At 39.3% G+C, this 18,522-nt stretch overlaps 6 protein-coding genes across 6 annotated transcripts; 4 read left to right on the top strand and 2 right to left on the bottom strand.

Annotated features, from left to right (window-relative positions):
• Positions 1–406: 406 nt before the first annotated feature.
• On the top strand, positions 407–3,894 carry I206_103225 (uncharacterized protein; the record flags this gene model as incomplete). Its single annotated transcript, XM_070202700.1, has 7 exons — positions 407–1,068; positions 1,666–1,898; positions 1,969–1,978; positions 2,035–2,450; positions 2,504–2,554; positions 2,605–3,092; positions 3,226–3,894. 7 exons carry the CDS (start codon positions 407–409, stop codon positions 3,892–3,894), a joined length of 2,529 nt encoding a protein of 842 aa, XP_070058801.1.
• Positions 3,895–4,493: 599 nt separating this feature from the next.
• Positions 4,494–7,049, top strand: I206_103224 (uncharacterized protein; the record flags this gene model as incomplete). Its single annotated transcript, XM_070202699.1, has 6 exons — positions 4,494–4,619; positions 4,712–5,150; positions 5,221–5,402; positions 5,471–6,004; positions 6,078–6,732; positions 6,853–7,049. 6 exons carry the CDS (start codon positions 4,494–4,496, stop codon positions 7,047–7,049), a joined length of 2,133 nt encoding a protein of 710 aa, XP_070058800.1.
• Positions 7,050–7,233: 184 nt separating this feature from the next.
• I206_103223 (uncharacterized protein) lies at positions 7,234–9,003 on the bottom strand (the record flags this gene model as incomplete). Its single annotated transcript, XM_019153540.1, has 4 exons — positions 7,234–7,828; positions 7,926–8,125; positions 8,237–8,537; positions 8,630–9,003. The coding sequence occupies 4 exons, from the start codon at positions 9,001–9,003 to the stop codon at positions 7,234–7,236; spliced, it is 1,470 nt and encodes a 489-aa protein (XP_019013701.1).
• A 347-nt stretch (positions 9,004–9,350) lies between these two features.
• On the top strand, positions 9,351–11,273 carry I206_103222 (uncharacterized protein; the record flags this gene model as incomplete). Its single annotated transcript, XM_070202698.1, has 10 exons — positions 9,351–9,391; positions 9,463–9,689; positions 9,755–9,867; positions 9,928–10,046; positions 10,115–10,237; positions 10,301–10,435; positions 10,502–10,650; positions 10,708–10,910; positions 10,968–11,041; positions 11,102–11,273. 10 exons carry the CDS (start codon positions 9,351–9,353, stop codon positions 11,271–11,273), a joined length of 1,356 nt encoding a protein of 451 aa, XP_070058799.1.
• A 2,783-nt stretch (positions 11,274–14,056) lies between these two features.
• I206_103221 (uncharacterized protein) lies at positions 14,057–15,320 on the top strand (the record flags this gene model as incomplete). The annotated part of the gene is made up of 5 exons (XM_019153542.1): positions 14,057–14,549; positions 14,607–14,749; positions 14,813–15,000; positions 15,065–15,153; positions 15,223–15,320. 5 exons carry the CDS (start codon positions 14,057–14,059, stop codon positions 15,318–15,320), a joined length of 1,011 nt encoding a protein of 336 aa, XP_019013703.1.
• A 2,239-nt stretch (positions 15,321–17,559) lies between these two features.
• On the bottom strand, positions 17,560–18,026 carry I206_103220 (uncharacterized protein; the record flags this gene model as incomplete). The annotated part of the gene is made up of 3 exons (XM_019153543.1): positions 17,560–17,668; positions 17,757–17,839; positions 17,937–18,026. The coding sequence occupies 3 exons, from the start codon at positions 18,024–18,026 to the stop codon at positions 17,560–17,562; spliced, it is 282 nt and encodes a 93-aa protein (XP_019013704.1).
• Positions 18,027–18,522: the final 496 nt, after the last annotated feature.

The raw sequence follows: 18,522 nt of genomic DNA, 5'->3' as shown, positions 1-18,522 counted from the left end.
ATTGCACGCGTCGCTCCATATCTCAAGAGGTGCAAGCCTACATACATAATCATAATATAAACAACTTTCACTGATTTGAAATCACCTGATCTCACCCTTTTCCCATCTTCTATCAACTCCATCCATACTGTATCAACATAACAAGATCCGCCATATTACATCACTGTATTCATATGCATATTCGGAAAAACCTCAATGAAGTGCATTTGAACAAAGGAAAAGAAACTAAAGGAGCATTGCACGACTTGAAAAATAACCATTCACGTTCAAATTTCCCCACAAAATAGCCTGTACCGTAAGGTTATTTGATCTTGGGTTTTTAGAGTACCTTTGGCTTGGCTCTTTCTTCCCAATTCTTGACCCTTATACCTACAAACCAAAAAAAATAAACAAGCTTGGTTCCACAATGGGTCTTCCTCCTCAACTCCCACCAAAGGAGTATAATTCAACTCAATCAAAATCATCATTCTTATCACCAAATTCATCAAATTCAAGATTATCTACAAATTCTAAATCAAGTTTAAATTCAATAATTGATCAAGATTTAGCAGCGGCAGTTAGAGATTCAGTTCAAATAAATACTCCTAAATCTCAAACAATTCCTAGAAATTCAATATTATTAGATACTTCTTCTTCTTCTTCTTCAGGCAACAATAACAATAACAATAATAATAATAATCATAATAAAATACAACCACCTTTACCATCTTTAAATCCATTGATACCTCGTAGAACACCTTCACCAAATACTCAACAACAACATCAACGTCAACAAGAAGCGAAGAAAATGGGTGTATATCAACCTACACATAATTATTCACATTCTTCTCCTGATATGTCAATTATCACTAATCATCAGGGACAACAACCTGCTTTACCATCTGCTAGAATGTCTCAAATATCACCTCAAAACCCTTTTGAAGATGATGAGATTGAACCTGCTGGTACAGGTCGAATCAAACCGCCTGGAACTGGACATATGACGAATAAGTCATTCGGAGGAACAAGTTTAGAAAGTGACGGAATGGTTCAACCTCATAGAGCTAAATTCGGTAGATCTCAAACTGGGTGAGTCTGTTTGTTTTACACCGAAATTGTTATCAGACTATATGTACACAAAAGGATTTGCACTTCGTTGAAGTCATTTTGTCGAATTTGATGGGAGTTCTTATCCGTGCATTTTGCTATGAATTTGTCACGAAACGATGGTGTTTGGGACGTAATGGAAGAAGGGAATTTGATCAAAGGGCATAAAATAGTAGCAGGTGAAAGGAGGCGCAAGAGATACGACATCAACCACATTCAAAGTGCGACTTGATGGAGAATCTATCTATTTCGTTCATACAGTAAACATTATACACGAGGCATCTCAGGATAATACTCGCATACACCGTCATCTTCCTTTCAATAGTCCTTATCAGTACCTACATTGTCCTTCTCGTGCCCTCGCTGTTCTTCTTCACTCCCAAATCTCTTGTTGTGGATGAATACATGACACCTTGGAAATTAGAGCTGATACCTAACTCATGATTGATTGTATCCCCTTCCATTTTGCGCCAAAATGTACCTACCGCACCAACCCCGCAAATATCAAACTCAAACTCAATCTCAATATCCATATGTCAACCCACCACGACGACCTCATCCACTTTCACGACATTACAGCTCCATTCCTCCTACATCGTCTTCGTCTCATCTCCTTGGCCCAACATCCCCTACAAGTGGGCCAAAGACTCGAACGAGACGATCCATGTCATCTGACTCATACGGCTTCAATGGTGAGATGCCTGCCATCAAAGAGTTGACCTCCGGGCAGAAGAAAGCTGCGGAGGATAAGAAGGGAAGTAGACATGCAGATGTCATTGATACATGGGATCCCACCGGGCTGGGTAGTGCTAGTGAGTGACGCGGCCTACACGTTGAGAAGACATAAATGTATATACGAGCTAACGACACGGTGCTTCTTAGTGTGGCATCAGTAAGCTACTTTATCCCTTGACCACTGACATATGCCAAGCTAAAATTTGCCATCAGTTCCGGACCATACGATGCAGCTGCGCCATCCCGAAATACCAATTTACCAAATAATAGAGCACCGATGCAAGCGTTTCGAGCACCGCCGGTCCAGTCTCCGCCGCCAAAAGGGCCGACTACTATATCGCTATCTTCGCCTCCTGTACCTCCTGCGAAAGACACCACAGTGGAAGGTTCTGATAGGCCAGCTCACAAACGAGGTCAGTCAGGTAATCGATACGGTGCTCCTCCCACAAATAGACGAGTCAGTGGAGGCGGTTTGACTGGTCAATATTCGACCAGTATGCCATCTAGTGGAGGTTACTTCCCAAACATGGATGCACCCCAAGATGAAGCTACCCTTGCTAGACTAGAGAGGCAGCGAGAGAGGGAAGCCAAAAGGCAGGCTCTGAAAGCTGCTTGGGGTACTGACACTCGTGAGCTGATGCTGCTTGAGTCTTGGAATGTCAAGCTGATGTAGCTGTTTCAGCTGAACCCTTCGAGGATTTCGGTCGGTCACCAAATGATGGCACAATTGACTGTAAGTTTGTTTCCACTTCATTTTCGGGATGCTCGCTAACCCTTTTACAGTGGGAAGCGATTACTATTCGCCCGAATCAGTCAGCGCACCTCTTCCTGGTAAATCCGCTCGATCACCCGGATTACGATTCGGTATGGGCGCTACTTCACCGCCAATTCTAGACCAAGGTACATCACCTACAGGAGAATATCCACCTGCTATTACAAGAGGAGCAGGACCAGGAGGAGTCAAACGAACAAAAAGCTTAATGCAAAAGATTAAAACCATGGTGCGTCATCGATCCGAATCTATGGAATCCGATTCAAACCCGCCATTTAGATATGGATATGGGGGAGGTGAAGGACAGAGAAGTATGTCTGCGAGCTCGGGACAGGTACATAAAGGGAAAGTACCATTGCCGTCACCGGGATGGGAAGATAGACCTGCTCTAGTAGAGGAAGAGGAATTAGAGGACGAGATAATCCCTGGCGGTGGTCAATTCGACGATGCCGATGTATTTGGGCATGATAGGAGGAGGGTAGTTTCGGACGGGAACAATGTACGGAGACAATGAGCGGAGAGTCGATGTGTATAGGAATTGGAGTTTTCGGTTGTAGTCACTATGAAAATGAACATGAAACGAAGAACGGCGTCGCTGACGTCGGTATCCACCTAAAATTGTATTTGTGCAGCGCGAGAATCCAAGAAGTTCTTCACCTAATAAAGCATCATCGAACGAAATCAATCCTTCAATCTCAGCTGAACATCCATCGGAATATCATCAAGACAAGTCTAAAAGACCAGGATTTTTCGCTAGAACATCTGGAAACCAATCCTCATCTGGTGGAAGAAATTCACCGAATAAAAAACCGATTTTACCACATAATAGCTTTTCAAATTCTAGTATACCAACTACAAATTCTATCACAACTCCTAATGATGTATTTGCTGAAGTAGATGAATCTCTGAAAGATAATTTGAATAAACAAGGAAATCCAGAAGATTTTGAAAAAATTATACCTTCTACAGCTGGTAGTGGATTTATTTTAGTAGAATCACCAAGTTCAAAAGCAAGAGTATTAAAAGCACTTCAAAAAGAACAACAACATAATCATCATCATCATCATCATGTAAGATCAAATTCACATTCAAAACATGATGAAAATGGTATATCAACAATTCCTGCCAATCGAGCTAAATATCTTCCAACACCACCTGTAGCACCTGTTATGCCTGATTTTAATGATATACTTGCTCCAACTAGAAAAACTAGTCCAATGGAATTAGGTGTACCGGAAGAAGGAGGTTTAAAAAGGAAGACTTCAATGGTCAAGAAATTGAAAGATAGAATGAATAAGTAATTTGGCTTTGAATTAATTCACTTCTTCAGGTATTTCAAGGGAAGACTTAGAGAAAATCGTGAAGCTATCATTGTAAATTAGTGAAGAATTGTCGCCGCGGTCAGAGAATGATACGTAGATGGATGAGTGTATAGATAGAGTGGGCATAAAAATATTGGACATTCAGCTCATTTTCTTTCTTTCCTTATCCCCTTCTGGGATAGTCTTTTGATATGTGACACGGTTTGTCCAGTATATAGCGCGCTTTTGCCTAAAACAAAGGCTTTTCAAGTAGTACATAACGTCATAGTCTAGAGGGACGAGTATGATGGGTCACGTCTATGCCATGTCATCTTCTGTCTATATCGTTGATCTGATCAAATGGACTTGAGTTTTTGTTATCGTTATCTACAATTATGGAGGAATGACGTAATCGATCCATTTCAGCGTGTCTGTCGTATTGAATATTGACTTGGCCACCTGTGTTTTAAGAACTCTTTTCCCTTGTTCTGGTCTGTGATCACATCTTTGCATCGCATAGGATCTGTAGTATAGTCTTCTCGCTGTTCAACATAAACAGCTGGTCTGAATTTCATTTCATACCTATTATACACTGCAAGATGTCACAAGGACCGACTCTTACGGATATACCTAATGAAGTGGTACTTGATTACTTATTACCTGAATTACAATTAAGTGATATAACTTCATTATCAGCTGTAAATCGTCAATTTAACATTCTAACAGTCAGTATATTCTATTTCCAAACAAATCGTATTTCAAATTTGAATTTGAGATTTGTGAAATAAAACTGATATTTCCTTTTGTATAAAATTAGTCGGATCCTGCATTTTGGCGTAATAAGACTTTACAAGATTTTACATTTCCTTCAACTTCTCATCCATTTATATCAAATTCAAATTGGTGGAAAAGAGTTTATTTAGGTTTATTAAAACCTAAATCATACGTTTGGGGTTCAAGTGATAATAATAGATTAGGAGGTGCAGAATTAAATAATAATAATAAAAGATTTGGTAGATTTATTGATTTACCTTCTGAGATTAATTGGATAAATTCTAAACAAGGTAAAAATAAAAATTGGAGTGAAAGTTTAAAAGATAGTTTAACTTTTGCTATTTCTGGTATAACCTCTTCTTCTACACAAATTTCATCAAATCAAGATATATTTGGAGATAATGATGCAGGAGTAGTTGATCTTCAAGCTGGTGGTTGGAGTTTTACTGCTAGACAAAGCGATGGATCAATTTGGGTATGGGGTAAATTACATTCACATTCCTCGCTTCAGCTTCGAAAAGGAACTTGAACTAATCATACCCTCATCATTAGGTCAATTAGATGGTTCAAGGCCAGGATTCAGACTTCATTCATGGGATGACAAACATTGTCCTTGTCCTCATCCCACAAGAATACCTGTACCATGTCAAGCTGAATCTATATCAGCAGGTAGAAGGCATTTATTAATTTTAGATTCTGATAATCTGATATGGGAATTAAGAGCTTGGGGAAGAGTAAGTTTACTTCACTAGTCCTAATTATCATTTGGTTTTTAACAAGCGCTTACTTTAGTTGTGATTAGGCTTATCATCATACGTCTTCTGAACTCACAGCACCTACAGGACACGGTATCAATCGATCACCACCACATATCATTCAATTGTCTACTGGCTGGCAACACTCAGCTGCTCTGACTGCCAGAGGTGAAATTCACGTTTGGTATCCCTTTTCCGACAGCTATGAACAAAGTCTAACTCTTATTGGGGATCTGAATGGTCCCGTTTTCGATTCTGAGGAGAACAAGGATGAAAGAGCATTGAAACACGGAAAAGTTGGAGAAGGTGTTCTAATAACGCTTCCACCGATCCCTACCCGACCTGTCAGAAAGGATATTCTGGCTGGAGATACTCGAGAGTTCGAAGCCAAATCACAGAGGGAGGAAAATTTGGAAATGGCTTGGGCTGAATATCAGTCCACTAGATCGCTTAAACTTCTTGAGGAAGAACAAAGAGTAGTGAAGATTGCGAGTGGTGAAGATTTCCTTGTTGCTTTGAAGAAGAATGGAGAAGTCTGGTTAACTGTGGTCAAGGACGGAGTAGCTCCCAAGTGGCAATACGTGAGTATCTGAATTCTACGCCTCGTGTGAATCGTCGACGTTCATACAGCTAAGTCGGAAGTTACGACTGTAGATGAAATACTTCTCCTCACCGACCATCACTCATCTCACAGCCCAATTCCGATCATTTACAACATACGCTACACCCATCAAGCATTCGAGTAAATCAGCAGTTTACCATACCCGCCTACCTGATCGGATTGAAAATGTTGAAAACATCTTGCCAGATCAGCTAGAATCATTACAGAATAAAGGCATAATACAAATAGCTATTGGAGATTATCATTATGCTGCGTTGAATGATAAAGGTGAGATGTTTACTTGGGGTCAAGGTGATTCGGGCCAATTAGGTAGAGGCAGAGATAGATTAGGTGATGAACCTACAAAAGTGATTTTTCCTCAAGACCAAGTAGACCTAAAGGACAATGAGGGAGATGAACAAGAAGGATCTTTCGTCTTTAGTATCACTGCTGGAGGGTGGCATACTGGAGCTCTAGTATTAGGCGATCTCAAAAGTCGAAAGATTCCATTGGAAAAACAAACGAAAGAAATCCATAATATAGAAGAGGATCAAGAGGAAGAATCAGAATCAGGTAATTGGCCTAGGGGTCTATGGAACCCTTTCGCAAATAACCCGAATCCAGCGGTACCTCCTACTGGACCCTCAAACAGGGGTGGTGGACCTGTTAGAGCGATGCCCTTCTATAGAGTTGGATTTGCAGGACGAGGTGCGCATATAGGCGCAGGACGAGGGAATGCTACACAAGACGAAGGTCAAGACCAAAGTCAAGAGCCCGGAGCTGGAAGAGGTGGACCGAGTATTTTTAGAGTCGGATTTGCTGGTCGAGGTGCCAATCTGGTTGGCGCGGGAAGAGGTTATTCAAGTGCTGCAAGTGACGGTCAAGCTCAAGATCACAGTGAAGGTCAAGCTGTCCTGAGAGGTGCAGCGCCTATAGTCAGAGTCGGTTTTGCAGGTAGAGGAGCGAATGTTACGGGTAGAGGCAGGGTCAGTGGCAATTCAGAGTCAGAGGACGAGGGATCTTAGCGGTTAGAAGTGATTAATCGGCCCCGGCATCTCCATCAAAAATCACGATTCGAACATAACATGGTAATGAATGATGAGAATACACGAATAGATAACGAGATCATCATATATGGCATTATGCATACAGTTCTACGAAATTAACATATGAGATAGTTGGCAAACCAGTATTTCGTGCCAAGGATACCTAAACTTTTCTGACTTTTTTCTTAGGTTTACTTCTAATTATAATTTTATCTTCTTCTCCCAAATCACTTTCTGATGAAAAATCAATCTGATCTTCATCTTCATCTTCATCTCCACTTTCAGGTAATTTACCTTGATCTTTGATTTCATCCATACCTTTCCAAATTTCTTCTTCATCAATTTCTTCTTCTTCATCATCTCCTTCATTCTTTTTTGATGTCTTAGGAATTATTAAATTTCTATTACCTTTACCTCTAAATAAACCTTGTCCAATTCCAATACCACCTACAATTTTTAAAATTTCACCTTTTTTACCTTGTTGTCCATTATTATTATAATTTCCTTTTTCTTTAATATTATTAGGTGGATTTGTAGTTGTATGTATTCTAAATGTTGAATCTGATGAAATACTACTTAAACCTATTCTTCTTTCAAATTTATTATAAGAATCATCATCATCATTATTGTTAATACTTAAAGGAATTGAAATTAAATTTAAAGATGTAGAAGTCATATTTGAATATGTATATAAAATTTTACCTATACGTAAATCTAATGAAGCTAATAAATTTGAATGATCTGAAAAGAATAATTCACTATAAAATTATAATTCATTTTTTATAAAATCATTTTATTAATTCATTTCTCCAAATCTTCTTAGGAGGAGGATCAAATAAAAGTTGAAAAACTCACTTTTCAACTCCTGAAACTACACAATTTATTCCACCTTCTCTGGCAACTTTCCAATCTGATAAAGGTTTTCTTTGTCTTGTATCAAATTGACGAATTGTTCCTGCTTTTGTACCACTAACTAAATGATGAGGTGATCCATTTATATATGTTAAGGAAAGATGATTAATTGGTTGTCTTAGTGATAAATTATTTTGAGGAACCTTAAGCAGATGGAAATGATTGATTAGCTTCAGATATATATATATATATATATATATATATATATATATATATTTGACCTCAAATAGCAGCTCCGTTCGCTAATAACTCACATTCTTAGCTTGCCATATTTGTCCAGCTTCTAAAACGTTCTTCTTCCTCTTTCCATTTTCCCAAGTCTTGGTAACTTGATCAGAAGAACCGAATGTACGTTCGATATCCCATATTGAAATATCTACTTCTTTACCTGCCGTAACGAATGAATTAGGTAATAATGATGTGGAAGTTATACATTGTAAAGGAGATGGTATTATTCTACTTGATGAAGATGTTTTTATTTCATCTGATGATGAAGAAGAAGATGATGATGAATGATATGTTATTTGACCAGAAGTTAAAGCTGATATTGAACCGCTAAATATTATTCATAAAATCAGCTAAGAAAAATAACCGATAAAATTGATTATAAGAGAAGTAAACTATCAAAAGAATTTTTTTGTACATACCCTCTCACATTGACTAAACCTGCCCATACATCTTTACTTCTAGCTTTTACATTTTCTTGATTAATGATAGTAGGAGGAATTATTTCTTGTTCTTTTTCTGGATTTTCAGGTTCATCTGAATTTTTAATTGGATTTAATTGAATTGAAGAAATTTGAAATTTGTCATCTGCTATCATAATTTCATCATCCCTTGTTCCATTTATCATAAATTTTGATCGACCTAATGGTTGATACGATCCATATTTTATAGGTAAATGTTGAACTATTGGTTCAGGTATTGAAGGGACTAAACCTAATGGAGGTGTTGGGAATGAAAGGTCGATAAGTGTGTTAGGGTATAAAGAAGGTACGATGAAATTGAGGGTCTGAACCATGATGCACCCAATCTCAAGCTTTTACTTGTGTTATGCTTGAAAGCTTCTATGATCAACGATGATTACTGGAATTCGCAAAGAGATATTGATAGATACCACAGCATCAAAAGGCTGTTTCTGAAAATTACTTTTTAACTTTTGAATATTTGGTTGTTTGTGGAGACTCCAAAGAATTCCCACGTGTTTTGTACTAAGATATCTTTGACTACCTGTTGATGACGAACAATGCTATATTGACCAATTCACCCGAGTATTTTGAGATTATTCAGACGTTTAGACAGACAACACTTATAGCAGGTAAATAGCAGGTAAAGGTCCTGATCGAAATCTTCCTCATTCTGCTCGATATGGCTCGAATAGATGGTATAATCATATTAGACTCTAATGGGTAAATCATCTATACTTCAAGATTAAACCTATGATTCGGGATTTAGCTGATAACCTGAATATACTTGATAGTAAACCGCTAATCTCATCTCACTTTGCATTACACCCACCATCTTATCCATCATTACATATAGATAGTTTCAATACGGCTCGTAAGAAGGCGATAGCGGATGATGAAGAACTGGAACCCGTGATTTGGGTTAATACATTGGCTAGGGGAGGAAGTAGTATGTCAGGAGCAGCTTTATGTCATATACAGAGAGAAGGAATGTATTTTCTAGTTCCAGTAGGGCAAGAAGGTGAGATAAAATCTGTATCATGTTTATAAAATCAACTGATGGTGAACATGTCACGGATCGCACAGTAAATCCATTATTCGCATTTTCATTTCTTGATTCCTTCTTAGATACATTAAAGGATTATTTAGGAGATATAACTGAAACTTCTATAAAGGATAATTTCGATATAATATATATGGTGAGCTCGGTATATCCTCTTCCGTCTGCAATGAAAAGCTCATAGATTTATGATGTTTAGCTTATAGAGGAAATGCTGGATGAAGGACATCCTATGACAATGGAAACTAATATGTTAAAAGAGATTGTACTGCCTCCGACTCTGATGAGGAAACTCTTGAATGTAGCCGGTGTATCAGGGTGGGCTAGATAACTATCTACCAGTGAAATTGAAGTATCATCTTGTTGATATAATGCTGTATATATAGTCTGCAGACACCAACGACACAACCATTCACAGCCCCTATACCGTGGCGCCGGCCGGGGGTAAGGCATTCAACCAATGAAATTTACTTTGATATTGAAGAATCACTTGATGCTATTATAGACAAGTGAGTTCTTTGGACATAAATCTCAATACGGATACATCGCTAATTCGTTCTAAATTTTGGCAGACGAGGAAACTTATTGTCATCCGCTGTAAGGGGAAGAATAAATTGTAATTCTAGATTATCTGGTAATCCGGATTTATTATTGAATTTCGCAAATCCTAAAGTACTAGACGAATGTGCTTTCCATCCTTGTATACGGTATGTCGTGAAAATCAGCTACTTGAATTCAAATCCGAATGCTAATTTTGAAATAATTCAACTTAGGTACAACAAATGGGAGAAAAATCGCATACTATCATTTATACCGCCAGATGGCAAATTTATATTATTAGAATATCAAGCTGTAGCAAGTACATCGAAAACTCAAATACCGCTGGGGGTCAAGGCTAATTTAGTGGTCGAGCCAAACGGAGGTATGTTGACCAGACTTCTACACATTGCAGCTCACCTGATCAATATTGCGTTGTTAGGTCGCTTCTCCCTAACACTAACGTCTCGTCTATCTTCCCGACCATTGGAAGATATAGTGATATCGATATATCTCGGTAGAGGAGCTACTTCAGTTAGTGCGACTGCTCAAGGGGATAGAAAACCTATCGGTATCCGGTCTGATGAAGGGGTGGCAGATGGTCATGTAGGAGGAGGAAATTGGGAATTTGATCCTCATACGCAGGTAGGCACAATTCTTCAACACCTTAGCATTCAATCGATAGCTGATTATTTGTGAAAGATAATGAAATGGAATCTCGCTTCTTTGGTGACTTCCGAAAGGTCCCCCACTTTGACAGGATCTTTCGCTTCTTCGTGAGTACATCTGAGTTACCAACCACCAGTAAATCAGCTCAAATACAAATGCTATCTTAGTGAAACGCAACCTACTCCATCACCTTCATTTGACGTATCATTCAATGTTCAACATCATTCATTCTCGAATTTAAGGGTTGATCAGCTGAAAGTTACTGGAGATGTTATGTATAAACCATTTAAAGGAGTTAGACAAATAGCCAGGAGTGGTAAAATAGAAGTTAGGTGGTAATCATGCCTTCATGGGGTCGTCAATTATGGATGTTCAAAATTGAATATTCTGGTCATAAATCCTTTGCCAACGGTAAATCAGCAGTAGTTGAGTGACCCCCTGAAATGCATTTACACGTGTTCTCCGATCAATAGCTTATCAAGTTAAAATGATGTATTGATTTTACAGATGATTGATTGATCAGCTTGCTGCGAAAATCAATTTCATCCGTCAAAGGAATACCTTTAATCATTGCCAATTTAGTTTGAGGGTCGCTTCTTATGAAAGGAATGAGATACTAATGCAACTACAATACTGAATAATCCTATTAATTGGTATGTTGAAGGTTGAGCAAGAAACACACATTGATCAGTAAGGTCTTTTTGGGTTGATCATATTACATGAAGACGATTGTAGGTATATTAAGTAGCAATAGTTTCAACTGTTGACAAGGTTTTTTGGTTACTACGTCGTTCAATGCGTATGGAGAAGAATGTCAACCTTGAGTTGTATTTCGAATGCATTGCTTCAGGATAATCAAAATTCGATATATGATAAAGAAAGGTTAAATCGCCATTTCAAATGGGAGTGTGATGGAATTATATTCCGGATCAGGGAAAAAGTTTAATATACCTCCGCACATCTTAAGACCTCATATGGTCTCACTTGATTTTGAAGATTGGCTTGAGGTGAATTATCAATGATCCATCATTATCATCATCATCAACAGGTCTGAAATTTGAATCTCTTATCTATTGCAACACACACACACTCACACACAAAGTGTGAAAAACCACACATTTATATAAATTTCATAGATCTGTACGTATTTTCTAATCTTTTAGAGAAGTGATCAAGTGATTATTTATTCTCCACAATAAATTTAGTTCCATTTCTTAATTCAATTAATTAAGCGAACACCCGTACCGTACCGTACCGCACAATACTGACTATAAGCTTTGCAGTACGCATCCAACAAGTTAAGATCCGACGCATACTTAGTAAAACCCACTCTAACCTCACTTTCACCAATTCCCACTTTCAACTTTCTCTCACATCTGATCACTGTCACATATCGAACACCCTTATAATCTCTTTTCAACAATATCTAAATATTCTTCGCATCATTTCCATAATTAAATTCTCGATATCATATCCTTCTATAATTGATACTATAAAGACATATCCGACAATTCCAACGGTACACCTTTGATAGATAACAAAACTATCAAATATATAATCTAACGGATCTATAGAAATTTGGACTTAGGAAACGAAACGATCCTACGTGTTCTTCCCCTTACAACGTGAGTGTCACTTCTCCTATGAATCCTTCTGCTTGCCTATCCCCTATTTTCTATCATCGAGTTTGAATCTCTCGAGATATCTGTTTTTCCCCTTCAAAATCGATTACGAGACCTGTTATCTGGTGTAACAATTGTTCTCCTGCATCTGCTTGTTCCCTGACTCGTTTATGCTCTCTCTTCGTTATCCACTCTTTGCCTCTCATAACATACTCCTCTTCTGTGTGAACTCACTCTTGTCCCGTTGAAGCCCCTTCGCCCCAGCTTGGTCTGCAGAAGCACTCTTCGCGGGTATCATACCTCCTTCCTTTAGGCTCCTGCTTAGACCTGTAAGGTGATCTTCTGCATCTTCCTTCTTCTTCATATCTCCTTTTCGCTCGTCTTCGCTTCTGCATACTTCCTGAACCCCCTTCTGATCCGCGCATAGGCGAACTTGGAAAATCCAAGTACATGTGGGTGTCGATCCTTCTTTCTCTGTACACACACAAACAAGACCCAGGACCCCAAAAGTTCAAAGATGTCCTTCCGAGACAACTTATTCGGATTCCTCCCATTTGTCGGTTTTTCCTCCTACTCTCCCAATCGGTAATGGAACTCACTATGACGGTCCCAAAGGCGTTTCATATACCGCCGGTAACCTCGCCGGAACCTTCTCCATTCTCAATTGTGTCTGATTCCCTTCGATCACCCTTTCGGCAGATATACCTTTGATGTCCGAGTTTGGTTGTCTGCTTTCACTCGTTTGTTTGAAACAGAGTGAACACAACACTTAAACACGACCTCATTGGTCATCGCCAAGTGTCTTTGGGGTGTAGTCAACGTGCTTCTTTATGTCCTCATCATGTTCTCGTTTAGCCTTGATCTCATCCTGTGCTGTCGTCATAAACAAACACGCCTTATTCTAGCTTCATCACACAGCTCGTCGTCTAGCCCGAAAGAGCGAGATGATGAAATAGATAAATAAAGGGGTCTCATCAACATTATCCTCAAACCCCTTTACTATCTTGCCACTATATGCTTCCCTTTGTTCTGCACCACGCACCCTCAGATCAACCTTATAAGCATATCTAAACCCTATCGTTGACCCCCGAGAAGAGTTGATAAACCTTCTCTACGTCTCATCATTTACTTTACGATCCCATCTTTGTCATTTGCCGCTTTACCTGTTCGACCTGGCCGGGCCTTGAATTCGTTGTATTCCCCCTTATCTGCCATTAGGTGCTGAGCTTTAATATACGCTCGGTTCCCTTGTACCCCTTGTAACTTTTGTTATTGTTTTCATTCCCGCTTTGGTACTTACTCACTAGCCGCATAAGCTCCCATCAAACGCACAGAACCTTTTCGATCGAGACCTTTTTAATCGCTTCTTACCCTTATTCTTCATTGTTGTAAACACCTTTATATTCACTGCTTGCTATCCGGATCTTAATCTCAAGGAACGAATAGCGAAACATTGACTGACCAACCAAACTTTTCTACTTTATTATCACTTGCTGCGTCATGTCAACAACAAATCTGATTATAACGTCCCCAACTTCCACTATTGTCTCTCGAAATTCACCTCGGTCTGTCAACTTGCCAACGCTGGTTGTACACTCACCTGTACATCGTGAACATCAAAAACGACGGAATTCTGAACCCGCTTCGCCCACTACGCCGACTACCCCACAACATTCCACTTACTTCACTGGATTTCCTTCTTACACACCTGATCCTTGGAACGCTCGATTGGCATCCCGCAAATCACCAAAATCACCCTTACATCGTTGTATGGCTCTCGCACCTCAATTTCCATCCTCACGCTCATCTTTCTCGACCACAGTCTCCCCCTCCCTTACACGCTACGATTCGGAAGACGACAGTGAGACCCTAATCGACGAAGAGGAACCAACTCCATTCATCGGGAATTCATTATATCTACATAACATCAGTATGAGTAATTCGGCAGGAACAATGAAGAGAAAGGTGGTGATCATGGGATCACCGAGTGTTGGTGAGTCAGTCGTGAACCGAGGGGTGAGGCGCGATGGCTGATTGTCATTCCCGACAGGTAAAACCTCACTGACGCAACAATACGTTGCTCCACCAACCTATAACGCATCGTACTACCCAACAATCGAAGACACTTCTCATAAGACAGTGTCTTATAATGGTGTACAGTACGAATGTGAAATCATCGATTCGGCAGGTTTAGTAAGTCTTGCTTCGCTCAACTTGATATTATACTTTCGCTCAAAGCTGACGAGAGCTGATTAGGAGGAATACTCGCTATTCCCTGGTAAATACGGTATCGGAGTGCACGGATACATCCTCGTATACTCCATCACCTCTAGGCAATCGTTCAACATGATCTCCACAGTACATGACAAGATTCTGGATTACGCAGGTCTGGAGAAGGTGCCTTGCGTCATCGTGGGTCAAAAAGTGGATTTGCAATCTGAGCGGTAAGTTTACGAGTTCTATTCGATGTTCTGCCCTGTACGTAAGCTGATTAGATCTTTCCACTAGAGCAATCACCACAGCTGAGGGTGAAGCCTTAGCCAAGAAATTGAATGCCGGCTTCATCGAATCTAGTGCTAAGGACAATAAGAATGTCTGTGAGTTAACGAAGTGAAGTATGAAATATCTCGCGAATTATAACTCATTCTCATGGCCTCGTCACCTAGCCAAAGCTTTTGATGTCCTGCTGGCCGAGATGCAAAAGGAATATAATCCTGCTCCTGAGAAGAAGAAGTCGAGTTGGTGGGGCTGGGGAGCTAAATAAAGCGATCCGATCTTACAAAGTCAAGATAGTAATCAAGCGATCGCGCATAATCATCCTCCCTAATTGTTTCAAGTTGGCCGCCAATTCTCGCAGAATAATCGAATAAATCAATTTTCAGGTGGAATCTGATCAATCAATCTTTCTCTATAACATCTCAAGGAATAGATCGATAACACTCAAATCAAATACAAATCTTTCTTTTCTTTCTTTTCAATTTAATAATGGATTCCCGGTTTTTTTTTTCCTTTTTCTTCATCGGATAATCTCAAGCCTTTCATCTCAATGTACTTGAACCTCTTGTATGTGCTACCACTTCCATCGTTTCTTTTTTTTCTCATAGTCAGTTTATTGATTAATCAATCTCGAATGGACAATTACAATTTGATTCCATGGCTCTGATTTTCATTTGGATTCCAATATAATCCTTGCATTGGAGAGAATGCGAATGAGTGGACAGAACGCATCATAAAGGTGTATTGTAAAGGAGTTTATACATGTGACTTTCTGGCATGAAACATTATCTCGCTTTGATCCTGATTTTTCAATACAATTACTGCTTAAACGCAAACTCCACTCGCCCTGTATGATTCTTGTGTCTCATCAAATGTAGTCCGATTGAAACGGAGCATGATTATTGTCGCGCAGTACTGTATATCAGTATCATTCTACTCCGCTCTCTGCCTGATACTTTATGACGTGGGAAAACCTTCACGAAATGAGCTGCCACTCTAGTAGAAAATGGTGCAGAATTTTCTATAAGCGCACATCAAGAAGCTGAGTTTGACGTGTATGAAGCGTGATGTTGGAACGTCGAGCAAGTCAACAATGGATCTGAGATGATGAAGTCTAATGTATATCACCGAATCATCTTGCTCTATTGTTCAGTGACCGAGCTCATGTCGGACAGACTTTGATGAAACTTGTCGGAGTCATGTCGTGGAAATCGGGGTTTTTTACTCACTCGGTTCTCATATACTGTACATCAGCAGATCGTATCATTTCACGTCATTGTGCGTCGACCGAGCTTGTATTGTACCGGGTGTGTACGAAAAATGTTGAGTGATCGAGTTCTAGGTATCGGACTTTCACTCTTTCGGTTCTCATATACATTGGCATATCAGCTCATTCCATTGTTATTCCAATCGGAGTCTACATGAGATTGTATTCTACGTTTGACTTTTGCGGAAAAGTGGTTTCATTGACTCAACATTTCGTCATACTCAAAAGTCCGATGAGTGATTCTAGTGAGGCAGCTTTGCAATGGAAAATGGGTTGACGTCTATTTGAAGATCCGGTCATGTATGTATATATAATGGATCAACGTCGATATCAAGTCTTTTTGTTTTTTGTGCTATGATATTCATCAGAATAAAGATAAGGTTATTCAAATTTTAGATTATACAGAAAAAGCTTTACAGTGAGTGTACTCTCCGCCGTTGTATTATACTATTATCATAGTACTTCATCTGATCAAATAATCTTCTTGATGAAGCGTCACAATAATGGCTGAGCAAGGAACATCGAAGAATCACACGAAAGAACAACAAGTAAGTATCAACCAATTCATTCTTAATTACATTGGATTTGGTTAATCCAATGTGATTTGAAACAGAGTCGTAGTAAAAGATTACGGGTTGACACAGACCCAGACGTATTTGTATGTGATGGAGCATGGTGTAGATTTTATCATGAACGCGCGCAGGGAAATTGCAGAAGCAATACATGTATATCCGATGCTGAGTCAATGTGGTTGAGACTCCAGAGCGAAAGAAGAGTAGAGGGAGACTGGAGAGACACAATTGACCATTGGGAAACGCTACAACAAGCATCAATCGAATATCTTGAAGATTGCAACAGGCCTACTGAATGTTTCTTCGAAGGATGTGAATATTATGATCCAAGCGCAACTTCAGCATGTAGATTCTCGCATTTCGATAAGATAGACTAGGTGAGCACAAATTTGTCGATTACCTTCCTGTATGTACTGTATTCCCCTTCTGTCACCAGATATATCAGTTACTGGATGCTAATTCGAAATTCTCAGTCTAAAAATATGGTTGACTAGCGTGATAGGGTGTAAGTGGCAATCAAAGGTGTGAAGAGAACGAACAGCCTTTTGTACTTAATTCATTTCCAAGCGGATGTAGATTAATATGAAACCACATAAATGCATCATTTATCTTTTCCATGACATTACAATATATAACACTCATACACTTCCCTTGAGCAATGTTTCAGTCTAGTAAGCACGAGTCGTCTTCGAAGTGGTAGTACTATAAGGTGTATGGGTTGTTCTAGTCGAAGTATGTCCATTAGATTTACCAGGAAGGTGAAAAAAATGTCTTAATCTTGTTCCGAGAGTAGGACCATGAGTAAAGTTAACAAGTAACTCCCCATTAAGGTCTGCTGTTCAACACGACAAAATGTGATACTCACTGAGTTGATTTTACTCCCATAGCGTGTAATTCGTGTTGAGCGTGATTACGACCTTCATGAGTTGTTCGAGGATTATTGATGGCCTATATTCAAAAAGGTGTCAAAGTCGGGCCCAAGATAGAGTATAGAAACCTGGTAGGATACACGAGGAAAGGAAGCAATCATGTCAGGAACACTTACACTTTTAAGTCCCCTTATACGATTCTGTCTGTGCGTACCATGATGAGTGGAGTGGTGAGTTGTTCGTGTTGTAGTAGTATCACCGAACATGATGTATATTCTTCTTGTGCTGTGGGCTTTTCTTTATACGTATCGACTTACAGATTAGTCTGCTTAAAAGATGAGAATTAAGTTTCTGAGATATTTAGATTGCACATTGCTATATATACATTAACTTGTTGATGATGCCCGTCATCGACAGATTTGCATGACGCCAAGATGAGGAAAAGTGACATCATGAGCATCAATCACCCCTTGAAGTTAGAGAATGTTCAATCTCTATCATCAAAGGAAGGGTAACACCATTTATGAGTCATAACCATCAAATAGGGAAAGCAGCTCAAAGGTACCTTGAGCACGGACATGTTTTATGGATTTTGTAGAGTTCGGTTTCCTCGACCTATATTCAATGATAAGGGAGATCATCAGGCCGCCATTTTAGTGCGACTGCTCAGTTCATGTTAAGTGCATGCTATGGCATGTGTTCCTCTCACAGGCATGCATATAAAAGCTAACAATCGATACATGTTAATATGTTCATGAGAGA

The sequence above is a fragment of the Kwoniella pini genome, chromosome 4 (genome assembly GCF_000512605.2).
Source record: "Kwoniella pini CBS 10737 chromosome 4, complete sequence".
NCBI classification, from domain to species: domain Eukaryota; kingdom Fungi; phylum Basidiomycota; class Tremellomycetes; order Tremellales; family Cryptococcaceae; genus Kwoniella; species Kwoniella pini.
This window is presented reverse-complemented; position numbering and strand designations above follow the sequence as displayed.